The sequence below is a fragment of the Eschrichtius robustus genome, chromosome 8, assembly GCF_028021215.1.
Source record: "Eschrichtius robustus isolate mEscRob2 chromosome 8, mEscRob2.pri, whole genome shotgun sequence".
Lineage (NCBI taxonomy): Eukaryota > Metazoa > Chordata > Mammalia > Artiodactyla > Eschrichtiidae > Eschrichtius > Eschrichtius robustus.
The window spans coordinates 15,854,690-15,879,502 of record NC_090831.1 but is presented as its reverse complement, the minus strand read 5'-3'; the positions used below and the strand labels follow the sequence as shown (position 1 = coordinate 15,879,502).

The 24,813-nt window shown below is 38.4% G+C and overlaps 1 protein-coding gene across 24 annotated transcripts in view; it reads right to left on the bottom strand.

The window, feature by feature from the left end:
- Positions 1-3,055: 3,055 nt before the first annotated feature.
- Positions 3,056-24,813, bottom strand: part of NRCAM (neuronal cell adhesion molecule) — an 84,063-nt gene continuing 62,305 nt past the window's right edge. For 18 of the 24 annotated variants that reach the window (XM_068549896.1, XM_068549899.1, XM_068549902.1 and 15 more), the window contains 3 exons: positions 14,413-14,544; positions 13,355-13,433; positions 3,056-3,303 (listed from right to left, as the gene is read on the bottom strand). In XM_068549896.1, coding sequence (XP_068405997.1) covers positions 3,066-3,303; positions 13,355-13,433; positions 14,413-14,544 — 449 coding nt within the window. In that variant the 3' untranslated portion in view covers positions 3,056-3,065. The other 6 variants (XM_068549889.1, XM_068549887.1, XM_068549910.1 and 3 more) reach the window with 4 other exon arrangements.

The window sequence follows — 24,813 nt, the reverse complement described above, 5'->3', positions numbered from 1 at the left end:
CGGTGTAGACTGGAGACCCTGACTTGCTGCTCAGAAGTGAATGCTCTCCGCGGTAAAAAGACTAATAAGAAGGTCTACATAGGGTCTATTAGCATCTTACGTTGATATATATATCATGTTGTTATCCAAGTAACTGTATAGGGAGAGGGAGCTCTGTGCCAGCAGGAGGTCTTGTGGATGGAAAGCTGGGACCAGGGGACCAAGGGCAGGTGGAGGGACAGAGGAACAAGCCAGGTTTTGGCTGTTTGCAGAGCTGGACAGGTGTGAGACACGAGAAGAATTGGGCTGTTGAGAAGGGAGTGGATGACACACCCGGGAGTGATACCCGTCAACGCCCAAACTGTGTCATCAAGCAGGAGAGGTTAAGGAATCCAGTTGCCGTGGCCAGGGACAGTGGAGGTCCAGGAGGGCAGAAGAGAGGGTGACCAAAGGCACCAGGGAACAGGCCTGCAGAGGTCAGGCTTCAGGAAAGGAAGCAGCACCTGGCTTCTCAGACTGTTTCTCCAAAGGCTGGTAATATCTACTTTGCCTTTGCATTACAATGTTTGATATGCCCTTCTTTTATTAGCTCTCTTTTATATTGCGTCCAGTTTTGCATTTAATTTCCTCTGCCTTTTAAAAGCAAAAATCAAAATTTGCGCTATTTTAAAACATTAGGAGGGACTTCCCTGGCGGTCCAGTGGTTAGGACTCTGCACTTCCACTGCCAGGGGCCCGGGTTCGATCCCTGGTCAGGGAAGTAAGATCCCGCAAGCTGCGCAGCACGGCCAATAAAAAATTAAATAAAATAAAACATTAGGAAATCTAGGTTTGAAGAAGTTAAAAATCACAAAGAGATCACGACTGTTTAATAGTCACTTTTTTGATGGAAATCCAGTCACATCTGCCTGTACCGTTACATATACCATTACTTGGACATTCACACTCCACTAGGAACATGATATATTACAAAAGAGAGAGGGACTTCTAAAACCACATTTAATTTTTAATACAAACTCTGTTGCACAAGTACAGAAATGACCCCTTCATGCACAAATTTAGCATCTACCATTATGGAAGAGGAAAAACTGTACTTTTCTTGTCCCTGCACACACTGGCAAATTTTAAGTAACTTATCTTTGTGCTCTCGGATGGCAAGGCAGCCTGTTTTGTCTTTCTGGATTTCCACTAGAAAGGTTGATCTGTGAAAAGTGAATATTGGAGATATGAAACTAGGTAGGGCCATCTTTACCTGGGATTACTTCAAACTGTGCTTAGGCAAAGCTCTGAAGATTTCTTCTAGAAACCTGCTGTCAATATGGAAAATAGTTCACTCTTTCAGTTTCACAGCAAAAAGGGAAAATAAAAACCCAAAAGGCATTTAAGTAAATGCTTTCCAATCCCATGCACTGTATTAATTAGCTAACATCTTATACAGTACAACATAAACATCGCTGGCATGTTTATTTGCACGTAACACCTATAAGCATATAGCATCTACACTTTAAGTGTATTTACAGATTCAACAAAATATCTACATATAAAAAGCTTTACTTAAAATTAAACTTGATGCAAGTTATGAGAAACCAATTTATTGGCAAATGAAACTGAGCATTCCTTCAACCATAGGTTGTTATAGAATTTCATATTTGGAAGGAAACCATTTGATAGATATTATTTATGAATATGATAGAATATATATGCTTCTTTTTGAAACTGGAGATGTAATCCCTTTGACTGTTGGCCTTGTTAGCACTTGTCAGATTTCTTAGATTCTGCAAGGCATCCATGCAATTTGTATACACATTGTTTAATGCTGCAGAGTTTCAAAAGCTGCCACATACATAAAGACTTAGAGGAAAATATATTCCTGTTGGTGTGCTGTTGTATCCTGTTAGTTCTGGAATAACTTGTTTTTTTTTTTTAAATTTTCTACCTACCAAGTTGACATCTTTCTTACTGAATGTGACTTGTATTAATAGGACCCATAAAAGACCACAAAATCATCACTTGCTCCAGTTGGTGATAAAGCTTTTCTTTTTATACCTATGGGGGAAATCATGCTCCTTAAAATAAACTGTCTTCCTAATTTTATTTTCACAGTTCCTTTCTTTTTTTCAGCATTGCAGTTTTCATGAACTATGCTTTTTCAAAGTTACTTTTAGACAATGATAGTAATCTACGACTCCGAGTCGACTGTACCGAATGATACAGAAGGTGGTACGTTGTGGAATGCTTATCGTCTGAAGGCACTGCATGTGTCTTGCCCTGTGCTTTCTGGAATAATTTTTGACACTGAATTGGAGTGATCTGTTTGGTATTCTCTCGGTCTGCCACAAATGCCAAGATGCATTGCAATACGCATTGTTTATGCCTAAAAAGCACTGAAAGGAGAGAGGATGTCAAAGGTAGAACACTACCGCTGTAATACCTGGACGACTAAGAAGTCTATGGAGTAAGAGGGGCAAAGAGCAGGTAAGAGAGTGTCAGTAAGCATCAGCAAACGCACCTGTCATAATTAACTCATTCAGCAAGGAGAGACTGTACACACTGTTCCTAACAGTCTCCCAAAAAGACTAACGACAGCTAGACATAGAGTCACCAATTTCACGACAATGCCCACAAAGACATTGAAGTTCTAGAGAATACTACAGTAACACTCTTGACAATGAAAACGGAATTCATATTTAGGGGTTCAGCGGAGGAGAGTATAAACAAAGTACCAACCCATGTTTGAATAACACACACAGGTATATTCTTTAAAGATGTAGCATTTTTCATGCATCCTAGTGAACTGTATCCCGAAGAGGGAAGAACATGATCTGTTGATGACACTGTGTTATTTTTTATCAGTTCTTAGGAAATCAAGATAACCTATGTTGAATGAAAAAGTATGCACTTTGCACTGCAGTTCACATTAAGATATCATTTGACTGAGTTAGGTTCTTGCTTTGATGGTTCTCATCATATGAACACACAGCAGAACACAGACTTTCTGCCTCAATGTTCAGAGTATGAGAAGGTGGACAGACAAATACTTAAGATAAACATTCGAGAAAAGTGGGATATTGGCAAAGAGCTCACAGATTAAACAAAGGAATTCATGGCGTTGACCGGAGACGGTGCCTCTGAGCTTTCGTTTCCTTCAGCTGGTTCTTTCTCTTTCTTACCACTGTACTGTCCAATAAAGGAGCCGTCCTCATTGAACTGGCCATTCACCCCCTCTCCATAGTCAACTAGGCTGTCATCACTATCTTCCTTTTTCACAGTCCTGTCTGAAGGTGTTCGACTGCCTTTTTTTAAAGGCTTGTGGTCTTCTGCATCACTGGAAAAAAGAGAAAACATTTTCATCAAGACTGGCATTTAGGTAAAAGGCTTGGTTCCCAAAGATCATGCATGCAAATTATGAGAAAGCATTTGGAGCCCTGAGCTTCTCTAGCCCAATCTAATCGTCAGGTGGCCTCCAAAGACCGGGACATGGTTGGAATGAAAGGCAAGTGCAGAAATGGTTTAATCATGAAGTCTTCGGTAGGTGGATGGCTTTGTAGGGTGCATGTCAATATCAGTGACACATTCTGGCTACTGATTTGGAAGCAATTCAGAAATCATCACAAGCATTACAAAAGGAAGAATTGAGAAAAGCTGAAAATCATCACTACTTTAATAGAATTAGAAAGGGGGTAAAAGCTTATGACAAGTTGAGAAGTTAGTATGTTAAACTGCATAATATCTCTGATTCCTTGGATATGAATGGAGAATGATTTTGGTTAAGTGTGAAATATGGATTTTTGTTTTTCTGAGCAAGAAGCAAAATCCTGCATCTCAAATCTTTTTGTTACTGAGTACAGGCCAGACTTGTAAACTTGAACCTTACCTTTCAAGAGACCTACATATTCCATTAAAAGGATGCAGAAGAAACAAATGAAAATAGCCTAAGAAGAAAAGCAAAATCCTTATACTGATTGTATACAGTATTTTTTTTTTCTGTAAGAATTTTAGTTAATGGGTAAAGATTTATTAATTTGGAAAGAGACATACTTTAACTTCAGGGCACTACATCTGTACTATTAATGGCATGTCAATATATTCTGAAGAGTGTGAGTGCAAATGCAAAAGCAAAGATTTCCTGCCCTCACTTTTACCTTACTACTCCCTTCTCCGCAGTGTGGAATCTGAGGAGTGTAATTTTATAAAAATGTGTAGGACTCTCTCTCTATATTTGCTTATGTCTCTTTTGAACCCCTAAGCACAATATCTGGAAGTAGCAGTGTAATCACTATGTTTAAGAACATTCACTCACACGTCAAGTAACTAGGTATGCATACTGACCTAGTCCCTAACAGGTAACATTTGGTTTCAAAAAAAAAGGAAAAAAAAGGCAATGACATCTTTTGTATTCTTTCAAAGAACAAAAATCCAAGGCAAAAATGGGAAACATAAACAACATTAGTAAAAAATAAAAAGATTTCATGTAAAAGACAGGTCCCATGAGCTGCAGTATCTCACCTAGGAATTTGTGTTAGGATTTAACTGCTCCCTCTCCTTTGAAGAGTAACTCTTTTTTATTTTTAGCCAAGATACAAATATTTCACGATGCACAAACATTCTGGCTCTTCGGCCAATAATTTCTACTAGGGTCTCCAGTTTTTCACCAAGGAGAAAATTTCAAGACTAGAAAATAATACTGGCTTCACATGACTTTGGCATATGCTATTGAAAATTACCTGTTTTAGCAATACACAAGTGCTTGTCACAAATTAAATAAATGATATTATCATTTTAATAAACAGCTGGGGAGGTATCACAGAGTCTTGGGGTGGCCTGTGTTTGGGGCATTGTAGGGAACATAGCATCCAGTTCTCCAACCCATTGTAAGAATAACTTGCACATTTTTGGAATTTAATCATTAGCTTCTAGGCTGTGCTCGAATACTTCCTGTGAAATACTGCCCATGACTTGGTGAGACACTTAATTCTACTAAGGATTTCAATAGTGAGCAGAATTTTGTCACCTGGATTCCAACTATTAGTATTATTCTGCTTTGTAGAACTAGTGTTCCAAGGTGTACACTTCAGGAAATTCTAGTCTATGGCATTTCTTTGATTCATCCATCCATCCATCCATGATACATCTAATAAATGTTTACTGAGTGCCTACTCTAAGACATAATGTTCTAGTCGTATGGGATAGAGCAGCAACAAAATAGACTAAAGCCCTGACTTCACTGGGCTTACTTCTAGTAGGGGAAAATATAGACAATCAACATATTTTAAAAATTAGTTATAGAGTGTGTCAGCAGGTGATTAGTGCTATGGAAAATATAGAGCTGAGTAAAGAGGATGGAAGGTGTCAGGGGAGGGGATGGAAGACTGACATTCAAATAGGATGTCCAAAAAAGGCCCTGTTAAGAAGTGACATCTGATCAAAGACTTAAAAGGGTTGAGTTAGCCAGGTGGATAGCTGGAGGGAGAGCCATTATGACAGGAGTAACAGCAGTGCAAATGCCCTGAGGTGGGGCAAGCCTGTTCTAGGAATGGCAAAGGAGCTCAGAGGGAGGTGGGGGGCGGAGCGGGGGAGAGGGAGGGAGAGAGAGAGAGATTAAAGTAAAAGAGGTAATAGAGCTAGATCAGGGTCTTGTAGGACATTGTAAGGATTCTGTCTTTAACTCTGAGTGAGATGGGAAGTCACTGGAGAGTTTTCAATGGATGAGTGACATGATCTGATTTACATTTTAAAAGGATTACTGTCGGGCTTCCCTGGTGGCACAGTGGTTAAGAATCCACCTGCCAATGCAGGGGACACGGGTTTGAGCCCTGGTCTGGGAGATCCCACATGCCACGGAGCAACTAAGCCCATGCGCCACAACTACTGAGCCTGAACTCTAGAGCCCACGTGCCACAACTACTGAGCCCACGTGCCACAACTATTGAAGCCCGCATACCTAGAGCCCGTGCTCCACAACAAGAGAAGCCACCACAGTGAGGAGCCCGCGAACCACAACGAAGAGTAGCCCCCTCTTACAGCAACGAGAGAGAGCCCGTGCGCAGCAACGAATACATAACGCAGCCAAAAATAAATAAATAAAATAAATAAATTTATAGAAAAAAAAGGATTACTGTCATCAGTGTTACGAATAGCCTACCCTAGAGGGAGGAGTTGGCAAACTACAGCAAAATTGGGCCATGCCCATTTATTATGTATTGTCTCTGGCTGCTTCTGCATTGCAACAGAATTGTAGAGTTGCAGCAGAAACTGTGTGGCCTGTAAAATCTACAATACTTATTATTGGGCCTTTTACGGAAAAAGTTTGCCAACCCCTGCTCTAGGGGGCTAGGGGAATTACAGCAATAATCCAGGAGTGAGAGGGCTATGACTCGGGCCAGAGTGGAACACTGGGAGTGGTCCAAAGTGGTCATTACAGACATATTTTGAAGGTAGCACCAACAGGATCTGCTGATGGATTGGATATGGAATAACAGAGAAAAAGACAACACCAACGTTTTTGGTTTGAGTAGCAGGAAGGATGGAGTTACCCTTACTCAGGAGCGCAGCATGTTTTGGCTGGAAGATCAGTGGTTCAGTTCTGGACGTGTTCAAGCTTGACACATCAGAGGAACCACTCCTTTAATCATTTTGTGAGTCTAGTATAACACTGATATCTAAAACCAACAAGAACACTCTGAGAAAGTAAAATTACATGCTAATCTCATTTATGAACACAAATGATGAAAAAATCCCAAAGAAATCATGAGCAAATAGAATTTAGCAATCTGCTAAAAAGATAATATATCGTGACCAGGTTGGGTTGCATTCCTGCATTCCAGGAATGCAAGCTTGTTTTAGCATTTAAACACCAATTCATATAATTCACTATTTTAGCAGAAGAAAAGAAAAATATTTTATGATCATCTCAGTAGATTTAGAAAAAAGGTATATGGTAAAATCCAACACACATTCACAAAAAAACTTTCATACACTGGGAACAGAAGTATCTTCATTAATCTGATTGTGTCTATAAGAAACTTTGAGTTAATGTCATCCTTGATGGTGAATGTTGAAAGTTTTCTGTTTGACATCAGAAATAATAATTAGGACTTCTAATCGAAACTGTATTGGAGGGACTTCCCTGGTGGTGCAGTGGTTAAGAATCTGCCTGCCAATGCAGGGGACACGGGTTCAAGCCCTCGTCCGGGAAGATCCCACATGCCGTGGAGCAACTAAGCCCGTGTGCCACAACTACTGAGCCTGTGCTCTAGAGCCCGCAAGCCACAACTACTGAGCCCATGTGCTGCAACTACTGAAGCCCACGTGCCTAAAGCCTGTGCCCCACAATAAGAGAAGCCACCGCAATGAGAAGCCCGCGCACTGCAATGAAGAGTAGCCCCCACTCGCTGCAACTAGAGGAAGCCCGCGTGCAGCAACGAAGACCCAACACAGCCACCCAAAAACAAACAAGCAAACAAACTGCATTGGAAGTAGTAAGCAATATGATAAGAAAAAGAAATAGAAGATGTGTATTAAGAAGAAAAGAACTGTCATTATTCATAAATGATATGATTATGTATGTAAAAAATCCAAAAGAACCTACAGGCAAACATCAGAATAAAAACAGAGTTTAGTAATGTTGCTTAATACCATATTAGCATAAAAGTAAATTTTATTTAAGTACTTGCAAACAAGTGGAAAATGAAATTTAAAAAATAATTCCATTTTGGATACCATAAAAATATGACGTAGATAAGAACAAATCGAACAAAAATATGTGTAAGACCCCCATGAAAATGAAACTCGTGTTCAGAGCTATTAAATAAGAGGTAAATAAAATGGAGGGATATACCATAACTATGGACAGGAAGACCCATGGTAAATATGTTAACTTTCTTTATATTGCTCTTTAGATTCAATTTATTTCCAATAAAAACACAGTAGGTTTTTATGTGGATCTTGGCAAGCTGATTCTAAGATGTATATGTACGTGAAAAGGGCCAAGAATATCTAAAAACTTCTGTAGGAAGAATCACAAAGTTGGAGGACTTGACCTACCAGCTATCAAGACTCATTCAAAGCTACTGTATTAAGACAGTGTAGTTTTGGGGCAGAGGTAGACGAATTGATCAGTGGAATAGAATACAGGGAGATCTTTTTTTGGCTTTATTCCTACATCAAATTTTCATGTCATCATAACTGGAATCATTTTTAAAATCCTATTTTCCAACTGTTTGCTGGTACAAAGAAATATAATTGACTTTTATGTTAATTTTGTGTCAGGCAACATTACTAAACTCTCTTATGAATTCTAATATTTTCCTGCAGATTCATTTGGATTTTTATACACACAATCACACCAGTCATGAGTAATGGCCAGGGAAGGGGCTCCCTGGAAACATCGTTTCCAGCTTAATGGCCATAGTGGATGAGAATCTACAGCAACATGGGCTGTGCTTGAAAGAAGAGAAGTAAAGAAAAGGGAGGCTCTACCCACAAACAGAGTCTTTCCAGAAAAAGCTGTTCAAAGGCATCTCAAGATCTTTTTAAGACTTCTTAGAAAGTGGTGTGATGTAATGTCCTACTTCAGGAATTACAATCTGGTTAAATGAGAAAAATGTATATGAGGCACCAGCACAGTGCCTGGCACGTGATTTGTACCTAACAAATCACCACCTGCCATCACACCTCTTCTCTCCACTCCAGACCCCACCTCAGAGAGATATTTTTTCTAAGAAATCCCTTGTATAACACACACACTTAGAACTTTCCAGATGTGATGAGCAGTGACAAGTCTCTGCTGAAGCTCTGGGTGAGTGCTTGCCTCTTTTCAACTCAAAGATGAATTTTCAAATGAAAGAGTAAGTCAACTATTTTTGACATTGTGCCAAGGGAAGTTGCTTGGTCAAGTTTAAGTGTGAAAGGCTAGTTTCCCAAATGAGAGGAATTTAGAAATTACAGAAGATGATTGAATAGTCACATCGTTATTTAGCTGTACAGTATTCAAAGCTTAAAAAAATCCACATTTTTATAAGAATTTTTTAAGGACAGGAGGTGTCAGATGTTCTTAGCCTAGAATGTCAAAGATTGAACAAATTTCAAAATAAGTAATAAAACAGTCATAAAATAGTATATACAGCCATAAAATATATTTTTGATACTTACATCCATGATTATCTTTATTCATTGCTATAAGTTGTGCCATGATAGGAATGTTCAAAACTCAGCTCCTGCATTACTCCCTCTGGGAAGATTTCTTGTACCACCTCCTTCAAGGCCATGCACTTGGCTTTGGCTTCCTGCCCCTGCCCCCTTGGTGCCTCAGCAGTATCCCTTCCCTTTCATAGCACTCTTCACACTATGCTCAGTTTGTTCTTTTACTTCCCTGCATCCCTCACTAGACTATAAACTAGTGAGATAACACTCTATTGGTTTTAATATCCCCATAGCCTAGCATACAGTAGGCACTCAATAAATACTGGTTGAATGAATTCGTTGTAAAATAACAATAAAAGAGAGAGTGGGCATTTTGGAAATTCTTCAAAATTCTAACTTTAACACATTTTTCATTTCTTCTTCATCAATTTTATGATGTGAGACAAAGCATCGGAACATACTCTTTCCTTTCCCTTACCCTAAAGAATGAATTTTAGGGAGTTCACTTTTTCTCAGCAGCACTTTGTTCAGGATTGTGCACACAGAAGGTATCCATTGAATGCCTGCTGAGTAAAATGCGGCAACGATGGATACATCTGTGATCGTTGGGTCTGATTTTCCTGTAGTCACCATCCTACCATGGCCAAACCATACTGCAGGGTTTTTTTGACATTCACGACCCAAACACTCCCTGTGAAAGTCTGTCATTATTTATACTGCTCACATATCAGTTTATGTCTGTGAGCAGAATAAATCTAAAGTATATAACAAATGCAACACATCTTCACATCATCCAAGCCTTACAAGCACGGGTTAACATGCTTGCAGCAGGGTCAAGTTCATGTGACAAGCTTCCCATGCCAAGAGCCTCCATTTATGGTATGAATTCAAGTACGATGGTCATATGGCTTATGACCTATGTTCATTCTGGTTTTTAAAGGAATGGATCTGAAGAATAAAAAAATACTTACACGGTTGGTTGCATTGTTTCTCTGATTTTTCTATATGCTAGTAAGGGTGCAGATCCTACTGTCTGTATAATTAAAGAAACAAACAAAGACAGCTGCAGGCTTCCACCAGAGGGTGACTGCTTGGGGGTGGGTGTTGGAGTGAGGGTACAAGATTAGAGCACATGAAAAAAACATCAAATTTGGCCACTGACGTTCCATCCCTCTTTGCACTATGAAATACCTGCTGGCTCAGAGCCAACCATGTAGAAATGGTTTCATCTTCAAGCCTGAGAACGAGCAAATCATCAACAGAATTCATTTACATTTAGGCAATAGCCCTGATTTTGTGTGTGTCTGTGTGTGATCAGCATATTAATTTATTTTCAGAATGAAAAAGAATAAGAATCAATAAATAATACAGAACTCAAAATTTCTAGAAGGTGCAAAGCAGAGAAGGGACTTTTGTGATTGACGGAGAAGAATGATATTTAAATGTATTATTTTAAAAAATTCTGTAATAAACAGTTGGAACCATTTTCATTCATTATGACATCTATGAAATGAAAGGTCTTTTAGTTTTTTTCAGTAGAAAAGAAACCAAAGGGAAAAAATTCTGAGGTCATGTCAGGAAGTCACAGGACAAAGCCACCTCTGTAGCAAAGGGTGGCTGGGTGTTTTCGGAAGTGATCTCACTTGTGACATTGTCCTCATGAATTTTCAGCTTCAGTGAAAAAAAGTCACTGAGTTGTGTTTCAGGTTTGAGACACCCGTCAGAACTTTATTTCCTTTGGCAACTCCCAGATCAACGGAATTACACGTTTTTTTTTTTCTTCACACACGAACCAATGTGTGTGTACTCAATAAGCCCAAGGAAAAATCTTTCTCTTCTGAGAAACTCAGGGCACAAGCTAAAGACAGCCATTTGAAAATGCTTCACAAACATATCACATATGAATTAACACCAAGACAAATAAATATGACCAAATAAATGTAAACACAGTAATAATGAGGCCAGTAACAAAATATTTGCTATGTACTGCTCTGAAACCCCAAATCACATTAAAACTCATTAGCAGATAGTTTGTAAAGGAGCACAGAAATCAATCATAGAACTAGAAATCTTTGGAGATCATCTCGTACTTCAACAACTCTATCATTTTATAGATGAAAAAAATGAGACAGATTAAACGCCATATCTAAAGAAATCAAGGGTAGTGGCTGAGTTGACAGTAAAACTAAGTCTCTTGATTCCAGATGAGTTCACATTCAACTTCAATTTCAATCACGTTTTAATGGAGTAGGCAGCAGAGGGACCCTGAGAAAGTCATATCACATCAGATCATGGTTTCACATCACTCTAAGAGCAAGCTGACATTTGAGACGCATGGAGTAAGCAGTACATTGCCAGATTCATTTGGGCATGATAATGTAGAACAGAAACCCATCACCATGTGAAGAATGTATGGAGTGCAATGGTTTGTTTTTCAGTTCATGCAAATACATGATATTTTCAGGTTATATTAAAGATCCAGCTTTAGCACTACAAATAAGGGAGTGGTGTGCATATCCTGGGTAGAATTCTAGTCACAGGAACACTAAAAATAACAAGTTATTTAGTAATTATGAGCTCCCCTGCTTTACAGGAGAAATGTGTAGAAGAGTGAATGAAATCAGCAAAGGTTTCAACTCACCCAACCTAAGGCCTGGCAACCCTAGGCTGTGGCCATCTGCAGGCTGCTTTAATGCGTTATAAAACCTTGTGGGTGGACAGGTGCGGATGCTGAATGAGGTTTTCATACCCTTTCAGTCTCAGAGTCAACATCTGACATCAAGACAACCCTCATTAGATGTTTTTCTGTATCCTAAGATACAGAATTCTGAAGAGTTTTAAAAATCACAGTCATCTCCTCTGAAAAGGGGATCAGAATGAAAGCTGAGGTGCCGAGATATACAGGAAAAACACTTGTATCTGTGTGGAGACTGGCGTGAATCTAATTTTGTAAAAAAAATACACAGTTTTTCTCAATCAGTTCTCATATTTCTTATCCTTGGCATTATTTTGCCCCTTGTGATATTGACATGGAGACACCAAAAATGAGCTCTAGAGACAGGTGAAAATTAAGACACATATCTTATTTGTAAATGTCATCTGCCAATCACAATAGTGACATGTTTTATTTCACCTAAAAGCCTTTTCTTCTGGCAAAAAATTTTTAGGATCTTTTCAAAGTACCAGCAGCTAACATTATTAATAAACTCTTGCATCTGTCATCAATTTCATTCATTTCTCCTCTTGCTTTGATTATTTATTTCTTTGGATATAATGAATATCATTAGGGTTTATTTTACAAGTTGATCACTGAATAATGGATATGAAAAAAAGCCTCAGCACCGGCTCAGCACATATTTAAAAGATTATACTTTATATAAACAAGAGGCTTATAGAAAGAAAGAACACTGTGCAAAGGCATTTGATTAATAGATGTATTCTTTTGGAACACCAAAATCCCAATCTTTTAAATGAATAAATATATCTTTTGTTTTTGTTTTTGAACATATCTAAAATAACCACTTATCTCTCTTTAAAAAGACCTATACCCCCTAGGCAAGAATATCTTTGTTTAAACAGTTTCTTTCTTCCTTTTTTTTAAAAAAAGTATTTAGCACATAGGTTACATTAAATTTGTCCTTAAAGACAGAGCCAAGCCAAGAATGTTTTAGCAAAACCTTGTGAGTTAATACACTGCCTCCAGGGCTGTGATATTTCTTAATAATTAACGGCTTCTAAAACAGCCTGGTCATCATTTCATGATTAATAGGAGGGGGTACAGGTACCTGTTTTGGAAAAAAAGGCTTCAAATCCAAGATGGAAAAGAGTAACATAAATTTTACAAAAGCACTGCTTAGAGAATGACAGGGATAGTTTGCTTTACAATGCAGGTTTGTAGGGTCTTTATTGTTGTTTTAACTCTTATTATCACACACCAGCTTTTCTATGTTGATCAATTACAGCAAAGGTCTCTGGAAAATAGGACAGAGTGGAAGATATTCCATCTCCAAACCTACCACTAAGATGGAAATTTATTTTTTAATGAAAGTGAGATTATTTTAACTGTGTGGGGTGTGTAAACATTTAGACACGCAAGTGTCTCTAAACTAATTTTTGAGATAAATAGGAAATCCCAGGCAGAGCGCATTCCTGTCTGAATCCCATTCTAGGGAGACTGAGTGTGGTGTCTGTTCAGGGCAGGGAGGGGGAAGGGTGGCTGAGAAGCAAGGGCTCACCTGTATTCTCCAAAAGTGCCGTCATCTTCCTTCATAGGTTGGATTTCAGGATCCGCGTGGGCATCTTCCTTTTCTTTAACTAAAAAAATGCCAAAATGACATTATTATCTATTGATCCTGGGCTTCCTTATTCAAAGTTTTTAGGAGTGCACTCTATGAGCTATACAGCAGCGGGAAATAATTCTATACACCATAGAGTTATACAACCAGATGTATCATGTGGCTATTTATTTATTTACTTATTTATTTATTTACTTGCCATGTGGCTTGCAGATCTTAGTTCCCTGACCAGGGATTGAACCCGGGCCACGGCAGTGAAAGCCCGGAATCCTAACCACTAGGCAACCAGGGAACCCCCTATGCATATATTTTGATGTTCTAGTTTCTTGGAGGTAAATTAGTAGAATGAACATCTAATTAACATACAGAGTTGACTTCATATAATAAGCATTTTGGCACAAGTCTCTTACTCACCTGCTAAAGGAATAAGTCTGAAGCTTCTAGATTTCCCTCTATTTTACCAATCTATCTATTAACTATATTCATGGTTACAAACTGTTTTTGTAAATCTAATTTTTTGCAGATTTTTTCTCTGCCACTGAAGGGGAAATGGCCAGGTAAAGAAAATAGAAATTCACTGGATCCACTAAATTGAACAAAACATTAACCATATAGGGAAAGCAACAGTACTCATCATGATATCAAGACCCAGTTCATGCATCACTTCTGGAAAACTTCAGGTACCTTCTCCCTCTGCCTGTTGGTTTTAGGTGCTATTTCAGCATCTATGACTCATGTAAAAGCCTAAGGAAGCAGAGTCACTAATACCTTCAGAGGATTGATTCATCTGCTCCCCCAAGTGTCTTCTGATCCTTGGCAATGTTGAGTCTTCCATTACATATAAAAATTGTTTGAAAAGAAAAGTCCAAATGTATGGCTCTGGGAAGATACACTTATTGCAATCTCTGTGATTACTCTCATGATTTCTTTTTAGTTTAATGGATCATTAATAGATCATCATGCAGTATTATACGGCAATTTCAATCTTTCTTTCTTACCTGGATATTTACCACCTTTGTTTCTTCTGATGAAGCAAACAATCAGCAAAATTAAGATCAGGAGAGCGACAGCACACATTAGACCAATGAACCAGCCTTGAGTCGCTATATCCACCTGCCGGCTTGCCATCGCTGGAAAACAAATCAATGGTGTCAGTGTGAATGGGTTCGGGGGAGGTGACAACTGTTGTAGTCACTTGTAGTAAAAAAAAAACCCTGCCATAGTACATAAGCTTTTCTATATTTTACATGTGGCCCCGCCTTGGAATCTGTCAGTTACCGATCAGGAGTTACATAAATACTTAACTCTGAAAAATCTTCAATAATTAAAAAAATTCAAATAGAGAAATCCGACTGCTAACACCATTCAATGCTAACAAACCCTGCTGAGCATTGCGTTCATAGTTATTTTCACTATATATTTTCAACAGAAACACAGTCCCAAACCAATTAAAATTTTTACTGTTTATGGGATAAATTGTACATTAACTACAATGATAAGAATAGAAAACCATTTTAAACAGAACAGAATGTATACATCTAATTGAGTATTTTTCTTTCAAAGGAACCACTTTGGGAGGCTAAAATATCATTGCAATGATGTTGCAATTTTCCCAAACGTGTTGGAAACCTTCTGTTTAAAAAGAATACTTTCCACACATGAAACCTGTCCACATAAGATAAGCAACCTTATTATTTTCTATAACATCTCGACTTGTACCCAAAATATTACTTAGATTTGTTTTTCATCTCAGTTGTTATTCATCTCATTTATAAGAGTTGGTTCTGAAGGATTTGGGGAAATTTCTGAAAAATCCTATTTACCCTCAAAGGATCAGTAAGCAATATTCAATATCATTCAGAATCCAATCAAAAGACTTTGAGATATATCTTGATCAGTGGTATCATTATTGGAATAAGTGGCCAGTTTAGAAAGAAAATACTCATTCACATGTATACATGTACTTTAAGTCTTCCTCTATTCTGTTTTGAGTCAAATAACGTGAAGCCCCTTATTCAACCAATCATAGTATGCAAATCTCCTAAGAAAAACACAGAATAATTAGCATTTCCAGTATTATTCAAAAGTGACAATCAAATGGGACAAAGTGCAGCATCAATGGCTATTCAGACAAGCCCATGAGAATTTGTTGAAAACACTGGTATGAATCTTTTTAAAAAAGGTCTTGATTTTTTTCTCTTTTGACCATAATCAAGGTAAAAGGTTTTTTTTTTTTAATTCATAAGAATGCCTATATCATTCTTTTTTGATTAAATTTCTTCTGAATCCACTTAACATGGTTGGGTTAGATGTATGTGATTGCTGGATGCAGAAAGAAGCATGGTGACACCTATCCCAGGCTCTGCTCTATGTTGCAAAAATAGCACCTCATTGCCTTTTTTCTCCACCCAAAGGATAGGGAGAAAAATGAAATTTTTAAAATCAAGTGTGAAGAGGAATGTGAAAAATATGTGGATGTGTGTTGAAGAAATAAAATGAGAAGTGGAAATACATTCTCTGGAGTATAAATTAAATTGCCAGTAGCCTTTCCCCAGTAGCCCCTTGTGTCTCATTGGTTATCGGGGTTTTGAGTTGTATCATCGTTAGACACAACTGAAACATGAGTACGGGCAGGGCCCCCCTACCATACACATACCATAACCATCATCGGGATGGAGATGAAAACAATGATAACGAGAGCTAGCATTTTGAAACTTACTCTATACTAGGCACTGTGATGAGGGCAAAATCTCATTCAGTGTTCACAAAAATCCTGTGAGGTAGGCATGAGGAATAAACCCATGCTCAGAAAGGGTAAAGACCTTGCCTGAGAGTCGGAGCTTCACCCAAGACTGCGGACTCCAAAGAACATGGTACCAGCCATTATGCGCTACTGCTACAATGCACTGATATCCAGGCATCAACTCTGCAGAAGTCTTTACGGAGAATAAAATGTTGTAGGGACTTTCTATCTTTGAAATATTTTAAAAGTCCATCAGTACATACTCTTTGGCAACACAGTTCTGTCAATTCACACATGGTCTCTGATGTGTACATTTTCTTTGAAACTGAACCAAAAACCAACTGGTGTAAGTCTATGGAGAATTTGGCTGAAGTTACAGAGTCCTTGTTTTTAATATGCTTAATGATTTACAGCCCTTTAATAAATAGTATCTGCATTTACGTTTTTCATCTAATTAAATGCAACTGGTAAGGGCAAACTGCAATAAGATCCTCAAGTATTAGCACAGACACTGTCTTAACAGAGATGGTAACTGTCAAAATTGAACTGCTGGCTGGCAGTTTGCAGCTATGCAACTATGCACAAAGTAGAAATGTTTCTTGACAGCTGATAAAGGAACATCCAAGTTGACTTTGAATTTTTGCCCCTATGTCTAAAGAAAAAAGTTTCAAATATGTCACTATGCCATTTATTTAAGACTGGGCGGACACAGTATGTTAAGAGGTGCACGTGTACGCATGCTCACACACATATACATACACACACACAAACGCACCAGAAGTTGTTATAAAACAAAAATTATGTAAGTGAAAATAGCTTCTATTGATTTCCCATCCATATAAAAAGGGATCTGAAGCCCAGAATGACTATAAGAGGCTTCAAGTGTTCCCAGGACATTCCAAAATCATCTTAATTACAGATGCACATACAAACCCAAGTCATGGCCACCACTGTGCATCACACACATATACACACACACATATACACAATGAAGCCTGTGAGGCTTTCTCTTCTTGAATCTGAGTTTCAGTGGGTGGGTAATAGTTGGATTGGGCAGGAAAGTGACAGAGGATTGTCCCTTTATTTAAAACTTTTACAGTAAAATTATATTCATGTATTACTTGAATAAGCCATAGAGCAACACATTAAACAAATAGACAAATATAAAGAATCCGAAAACAGAAAAGAAGCCAGAGGCATGAAACTGATTTTGTTTCCTAGAAGTTAGTCTTAACAACAATCTTCTCCATCACGTTGCTTGTTGTCTCATGTTTAACCTGTGCTGTGTGGGAGTAGGTCTCTGAGGAAAATGTCCTTGAGTACTTAGAATAACAGAATAAACACGGCAGACAACAGACTCACAGACTTAGAAAACAAAGTTAAGGTTACCAAAGGGGAAAGGTGAAGAGAGGGATAAATTAGTAGATTGGGATTGACATATACCCACTACTATTTTTAAAATAGATAACCAACAAGGGCCTACTATATAGCACAGGGAACTCTGCTCAATATTCTGGGATAACCTAAATGGGAAAAGAATCTAAAAAAGAATGAATATATGTATAACTGAATCACTCTGCTGTATACCTGAAACTAACATAACATTGTTAAACAACTATACTCCAATATAAAATAAAAACTAAAAAAAATTTAAAAACATGGAAGAAAAAGAGTGAGATAAATGGCTATTTTTGAAGAACCCATTATGTATAAAAGTGTCCTGTTAAAACAGTTAGAAATGTTTAGAAAGGGAAAACAATGACCTTGGCCAAAGTTTGGAGGCAGTTGACCAAAAAAACACAATCCACTAAAAAACACACCCCAACTGTTGGGCCCAGTAAAAGCAAACCTGCTCTAAATCTTTTGTGAAAGGAGAGAAGAGATACAATGATGGAGGGAAGGAGGGGAGAAAGCAAGAAGAGGAGGTGGGGTCTTAACAAAAGTGTGGGTGAGAAGCATGACACCAGGACACCGCCTCTAGTCTTCTTTGATTTGTTTTCCAGTGTGTGCCATAGGAAAAAAAATTAAGAAATAGACCTTAAAAATCCAGACTATCAAAGGCAGAGACGGTGTCATGCTAAGAAGATTCATAAAACAAGCACAGATGAAAGTCGAGTCTAGGTTCCTGAAATAAGCAGAACTCAGAGAGAGAAGGAGCTCATTCACTCAATGAGTTAAAAAATCAGCCAGGATGGTATGTTTCCACGCCAAGTACTGGCATTCACACCTCAAAACCTAGCTGGAGGAGCGAAAAGCAAGAGCAGCAGAAGACAATACTGTCGCCCTGGAGTTCATCCCTACAGGACAGACATGGAAACCGGAAGAACAAGGAAGTTGGATTAACAGTATTTGCTCCTAGAGGTAATATGTTAACTAAAGTCACTAGGGTTTAATAGATATTTATTCTCTCACGTCAAAGGTGACAATAAGTGGTTGTGACCTTGTCCTATTTCTCCTTCGCTGGCACACAAAAATGGCCCACCCATGATAGTTGTTCACCTTGAACTTACCTGCCAGCTGCAGCTGTTACTTTAGGTATAGTAACACCGAAGACAAAATGTTTTTCTAAAGGGTTTGCCCTCTGTCCTAGAAGAGGACCAAAAAAATATGCCCCAACTGGATTTTGTGGGTAGAATCCAATTCTAGCTAGATCTGCAAGGTGGGGAGTACACTGGGGCCACGAAGGGTCCAGAATAGCTGGAAAGATGCCCCAAGTGCTGAACGGAGTGGTCATTTTTGAGACAACCCGTTCCCCTTGGGATGTGGGCCTCTGTGGCCCTGAACAGAGGGTGTAGTGAGAGCCTCTCCTCAGTGTTGAAAGGCTGAGCTCTCCTGCGTTCTAGCTGGGTGACAGGGTAGGCCCTCTACCTCTCATTACTGGTCGTTGACGTGGGGTGTGAGTGGGTAACAACATTGTCTCCTTCACAGGATTGTTGTAAGGACCGAAGGAGAAAAGCCAAGAAAACCATTCACCTAGTACAGATTAGCTCTGAATAAATGCCACGGCTGTTACTATTATTAGCAACCTAGCTGTAAATATGGGCAGAATATCTACTTGAGTACCTCATCCCACTAGCTGTGAATGGATATTCCTCTTTTAAGTTTAAAACAGTATTTGCCTAGAACTCTGTACGCAAGTGGATATGAAAATCCAAAACAAAAACAAAAAAAGGAAAAAAATTTTTTTCCTTAAGCATTATGATTTTAGCACATGAATATTTTTATAAGGTATTTTAATATTACCTTTATTTAATAAGTTATTGACTATTACCTTTGGTTTCTTTCTGTTTCAAAAAACCACTCACGTTTGTATCTTTTCTAAATTAGAAGAAATGATTTTAAAAATCATAATGCTTGGGTAAGGAAAGACACACAAAAAAACACATTTTTGCCTAAAGGTTCTACAGGAAATGCAACATGCCCCCAAGAATGCATGAAGTGACTGAATATAACACGATTTTATGAATAACAAAATGAACACACACCACACGACCCTTCTTAAAATTGAAGCAAGTGGGGATTGTTTTCCATCTTATGAGTAAATAGGAATATTCTTGCATCTTACAAGAACATTTTTCTTTATTTTAGAAACTTTTTTCTTTATTTTAGAAACTGTAATGTCCTTGTGTATTGTGATAATGTTCACATAACTAAGATACATACAGGCAGTCAAATATGGTATGATAATGAAATACACGCATTGAACAATTTCTTTGCTCTATACCAGTTTAACGTTCTTTGCATCAGTTGTCTGACCCAAACTGCAGGGTTCTGCTGGATTACAGTCCATTCTGGCATAAAAAATTGTGACTTTATCAACGAGTTATTTCAGCTCTAAAGCATTTCAAAAATTCCATCCTAACTCCGAGGGAAAGTTTAGACATGTAAATGATGTGAAAAATTGAATCATCCAAATCATGTAGGTTAAGAATCATATTTCCCTCTGCTTTTGTAATGGTTTTGGCCATCGTGTGATTAGAAGATGATGTGCTCAATTCTGTAATTCATTTGATATAAAGAGCCAAAGACAATCAAGAACCCAACTCCCCACCCAACTGGGCCGCACAGTTGACAACCCTACCCAAAACACAGCTCCACCAGCACTCCCGCCTCCAGCTGGAGCGCTGGGTGGCCTCACCCCGACTGGGAGCCAGAACGGGCGTGGTGTGTGCCTCACCTGGGCCTGTCTCAAACATACCCTCTGAACCCCCAAAACCAGAGTCCCCTCAGCACCAACTCGAATTTTGTACGCTGTTCCTGGCATTAGACCCTATAACCCAAAGAAGCTCCGAGAACCATTTACAGTTTCTTTCCTCCATTCTTCTTTGTCTATGGAAATTTTGCAAAAACAACACATTTGAATATTTTAAGGGAACAGAAGTCACTTAATGCTTCCAGAAAGGAAAATACACTTTATAAGCGAAAGACAAAATCTAGGGTGCTTCAGTTTATCATCTTAGATGATTATAAGTTGAGTCATGTCAAATAAATCAGTGAAAATGAAGAACTACATGAAAACGTCCTTAGAGAAAAATCGACTGGATATCAGATTGCATTTTAATTGCATATATTCCCATTGGGTTAAATCTTTTTGATACAAAGGAAGCTTCTTGATCTGAACCTTGCCTTGTGAAATTATTGAGTTTCTCTAATGATATTTCTAAAAAGAACTGTTATACATTAAATAGCTGGATCGAACCATGGAAAGGATTGTTTTTTAAGGTTCACAAGATGAATCTTTCGGTAAACTTAAATACCTTAAAATTTATCCAAGTTATAGATTCAACCTTTCCCAAGTATTGGTTTTTCTAAACCCATAGTTTTGTTTTATTTTTAATATTTATTTGCATGATAAAGGCCTAAACAGAAAGTTGGACTATATTCAACATTTTGTCACAAGCACTCACTGGCCACCCAGCTCATTACGTGCAGAGCATACTTCATTAAGGAGGGGGCACTGGGTTCTCATAAACTGCTGAAAACTAAAGCTGCCCCATCTCCTAGTAGATGTGGCCAGGATGTAGTAGAGTGCCTGACTTGGGGATCCATTAAACATTGAAATATAATTATTCATTATTGCTCTAGTTTACAAGTCGTGGGTAAAGAACAGTTTTAGGTACCACAACCTGAAAATAACATATGCAATGGAACTTACTATGTCCCTTGTATTTAATAACATGAACCAAAGAGATTCCTAGTTATGTATAAAATATATAGGTTGATGGTTCACTCTGATTTTTTCAGATACATCTGATCCATTTATTTGGATCAAGTTATTTTTCAACATGATCCACAGTACATCCTGAAAATGTTCTCAATCTCCTCAAATGCAGCCCCCAAATTAAAAACCGGGTAACAAAATCATTTCTTACTGCCAGCTACACCATATTCAACATAAAAATTCACATGCTCTTGTCCCTCATATTCCCAACTGATATTGGCTGAGGTCTCAGCAGTGGCAGTAGTAAGTTTGCTGATCCTGGGGTTTACTGCTTGAAGTAAATATACAATAGAAAAATAAAACAGACAGACAATCAAACTGCAAAACCGTACACACACAACATGTAAAATAAGTTTAAGTACCCTGAAATTGTTCCAGTAAAATGAAATTAGAACTGACTGTTGAAATTCAGGGTTCCCTCTTACTTCACTTTCATTACAGAAAGGGTTTTCATTTCTTAAACTACAGCATTAGGAAATAAATTAGTAATCAGAAATAATGAGTTCTATTGAATTAAAATGTATGAGTTCTGTGATGTGGGTCCTGAACAGTGTAAACCGTTGTCCGTGAGAGACAGTCCCAGGGAACATCAGAGTCTCCATTTACTGATGTACAGCGGGAAGGGAGCTGCCAAACAATGCCGGGGGCAGAGGTCACAGAACATGGGAGACTGCAAGGTAAAACCCCATACTAGTGGCTGCTTTTCCACGCTATTTATCATCTCAGTGCAGGTCTTTAAGGAATTTGTGTTGGGTGAGAAAAAGATGCTTCTTAGAATACCAGCTTCTGACTTATTTCGAGTCACACATTTCTTTAAGAATCTGCCTCTAGGGAGTTCAGGGACCCCAGGTGAGGAGCACCTACTCTGAAGAAGGTTGGATAGTTAGGGCACGCTGGAAGAGAAGCTGCAAAAAAAAAAAAAAAAAAAAAAAAGCCCAATACTCTTTATCAGAAGTGAAGAACCAAGAAATAAAAGGAAGAAGAACTATTTCACTTGACACACCCCAGAGAGCAAGACGATCTTACCTGCCGGGTGTTCATTATATATCATGTTCTGAAAAATCATAGTGCAATCTAAACGGCTGCCTGAAACACCAAATTACGGAGCCTACGCGATGCTATATGCTTTTCACCTAGTTAAGATGACATCTACAGTCATTAAAAGATGTTATTTGGCTACCTAAGCCTGACAATTCCATCAGCCTTTCCTCAATAGCCTAAAGTAAAAATGACACATTTACAGCTATGTTAATTTGGATAGTTAAACAATGATAAGATCAATTATTATCCCTGGGAAAACATCCTAGCATAGTAAACCAGAAAGCATGAATGGGCTACTCAGACTCTAAAATTCCCAAATATGTTATATAATTTAGAAGCTAAAGCCCTCCACTGCAACAAATTCGATGAAATAGCCTTTCCTGGGATCAAAAAGAGAAGTATATTAAGGAAATTCAATAATGCATTTGACCTCTGTGATCTAAAGCACCATCACATATATACTGTGTGCCCCTCTGTGCTAAGGGTGGGAAACAGCAGAACACAAAACTGATTATGGAATTATATATAGTCTTTCTGTGGACCTAACTGACTTCAGTTGTCTGAGGTTCTCCTATTAAAGGAATAATGATAGGAGTATGATCAAGCAACAGAGACATATTTACAACAGTACTAATGAACATGTGTGTAACACATCAGTGGCAAAGAACCCAGGCAAAACATTACTTTTCTTTAAAAATTTCTGGAATCATGAAACTGAGGAATTTAGTCTTGGGGTAATTATGGAAGATGTTCAAGGCAGAACCATACCTTCCAACAGAAGAGCAATCAGCTTATTTTTAAAGACACCCAGAGAAGACAGTGCAATTTCCTAAGGTTATGCGGTTTGGCCCCTTTTATCATGGAGAATTCTAACCCTCCTTGCTTTTAATCCCCACTCATGCACTTACTGAACTAACACTCACTGAGCACCTATGACATGCCAGGCAATGTTTCCTTGGATGTGCTATTGTCATTTCTCCTCCAGGCTTTCTTAAATCTGTATCTAATCTCTCTTCCTACTCTAAGTCTTTCTTTGTACAGCCCACCAGCGTGGTTACCTACGTTTTAGCTTCCGAAACTACATCTCTGATCCTGTCACTTCCCTGTTTCAAATGTGGATGGCTTACCTCTGCCCACAGGTGGACCGCTGGGTATAACCCAAACATCCCGTGGATTTTTAAACCCCATGCCTTGGCTTATTCCCTCTCCTAAGAATTTATACACCCCACCCCCCTGACTCATCTGCCAAAATTCTATCCGTCCTTCAAGTTCAATATTACTTTCTTTGGGAAGCTTTTCCTGATCTTGTTTGGCAAAATAAATGGCTCACTCCTCTAAGCTCAGGTAACATTTTGTTCAAATTCCATCTCTTTTCACTCTTTTTTTATGTGTTGTCTTACCTGCCAGATTGTAAGCACATCAAAGGCAGAGTCTGCCTTACTGTCCTAACACACAGTGCCTTAAAAAAGGCTGATGCTTTTCATGGGCCAGATAGACATGAGCTGTTGATCGACTGAACCTTCTATATAGTTGGAGATTTCTGTTTTGTTTGTTTGTTTGGTTTGGTTTAGTTCAGGCCAAATAAAGTTGTGAACTTTAAACTTGATTTTTACTCACTGGCCTTGTTTCTTGACCTAAGTGGTAGCTGTGCAGTGGACTCTGGTGTAATGATACAGTGAGAGTCTGACCACAGAGAGGATTCGTCACCTGCGCCTCAGTGCCGTCCTCTGCTCTGTCCTGTTTGACCACAGTCGGCTGCTAATTAGGTCAAGAGCCAGGTTCAGTTCCTGACTTTCCAGTTAGTTTCTCCCTATTCCTGTGCCCCAACTAGTCACCTCACAAAAGTGTCCTGATGACTGGTCCCAAGGTGAGAAAGCAGACAATAATCCACAGATAAAGCAGGGTCCATCCATCAGCAATACTGGGACCATAAGTCAAATCCATTACCTGCGTGTTTTCAGTTCATTTCTATAGATGCCTTGACAGGTCTATTTCCTAGAACCCCAGACCCTGAAGTTATTTAAATGGACAAAGAAATTGAACAAAAGCAGCCAAACATCTACAGTTTCTTACACCGATATTGAGAGTTTTGACCAAACAAAGACACAGACCAAAATAAGTGACTCCTGAAGATTTCGAGTACCTATTTCCATGCTCAAACTGAGGATAACGGTAAGGAAAAGGGTTAGCCTGGCATAATACAGCTAACTGAACTCTCCTGGCTTCTACTTCATGGTTTAGATAATCATTTTGTAATTGTATACAAAATGCATACAATGTAATTGTATATTTGGAAGCTTGGGTTTCATTCACATCTCTTAAAGTCTGTAAGAAAATTTTAAAATGTAAACTCAGAGCCATCTCTTTTCCTCTCTTCATAAGTGAATGAAAATC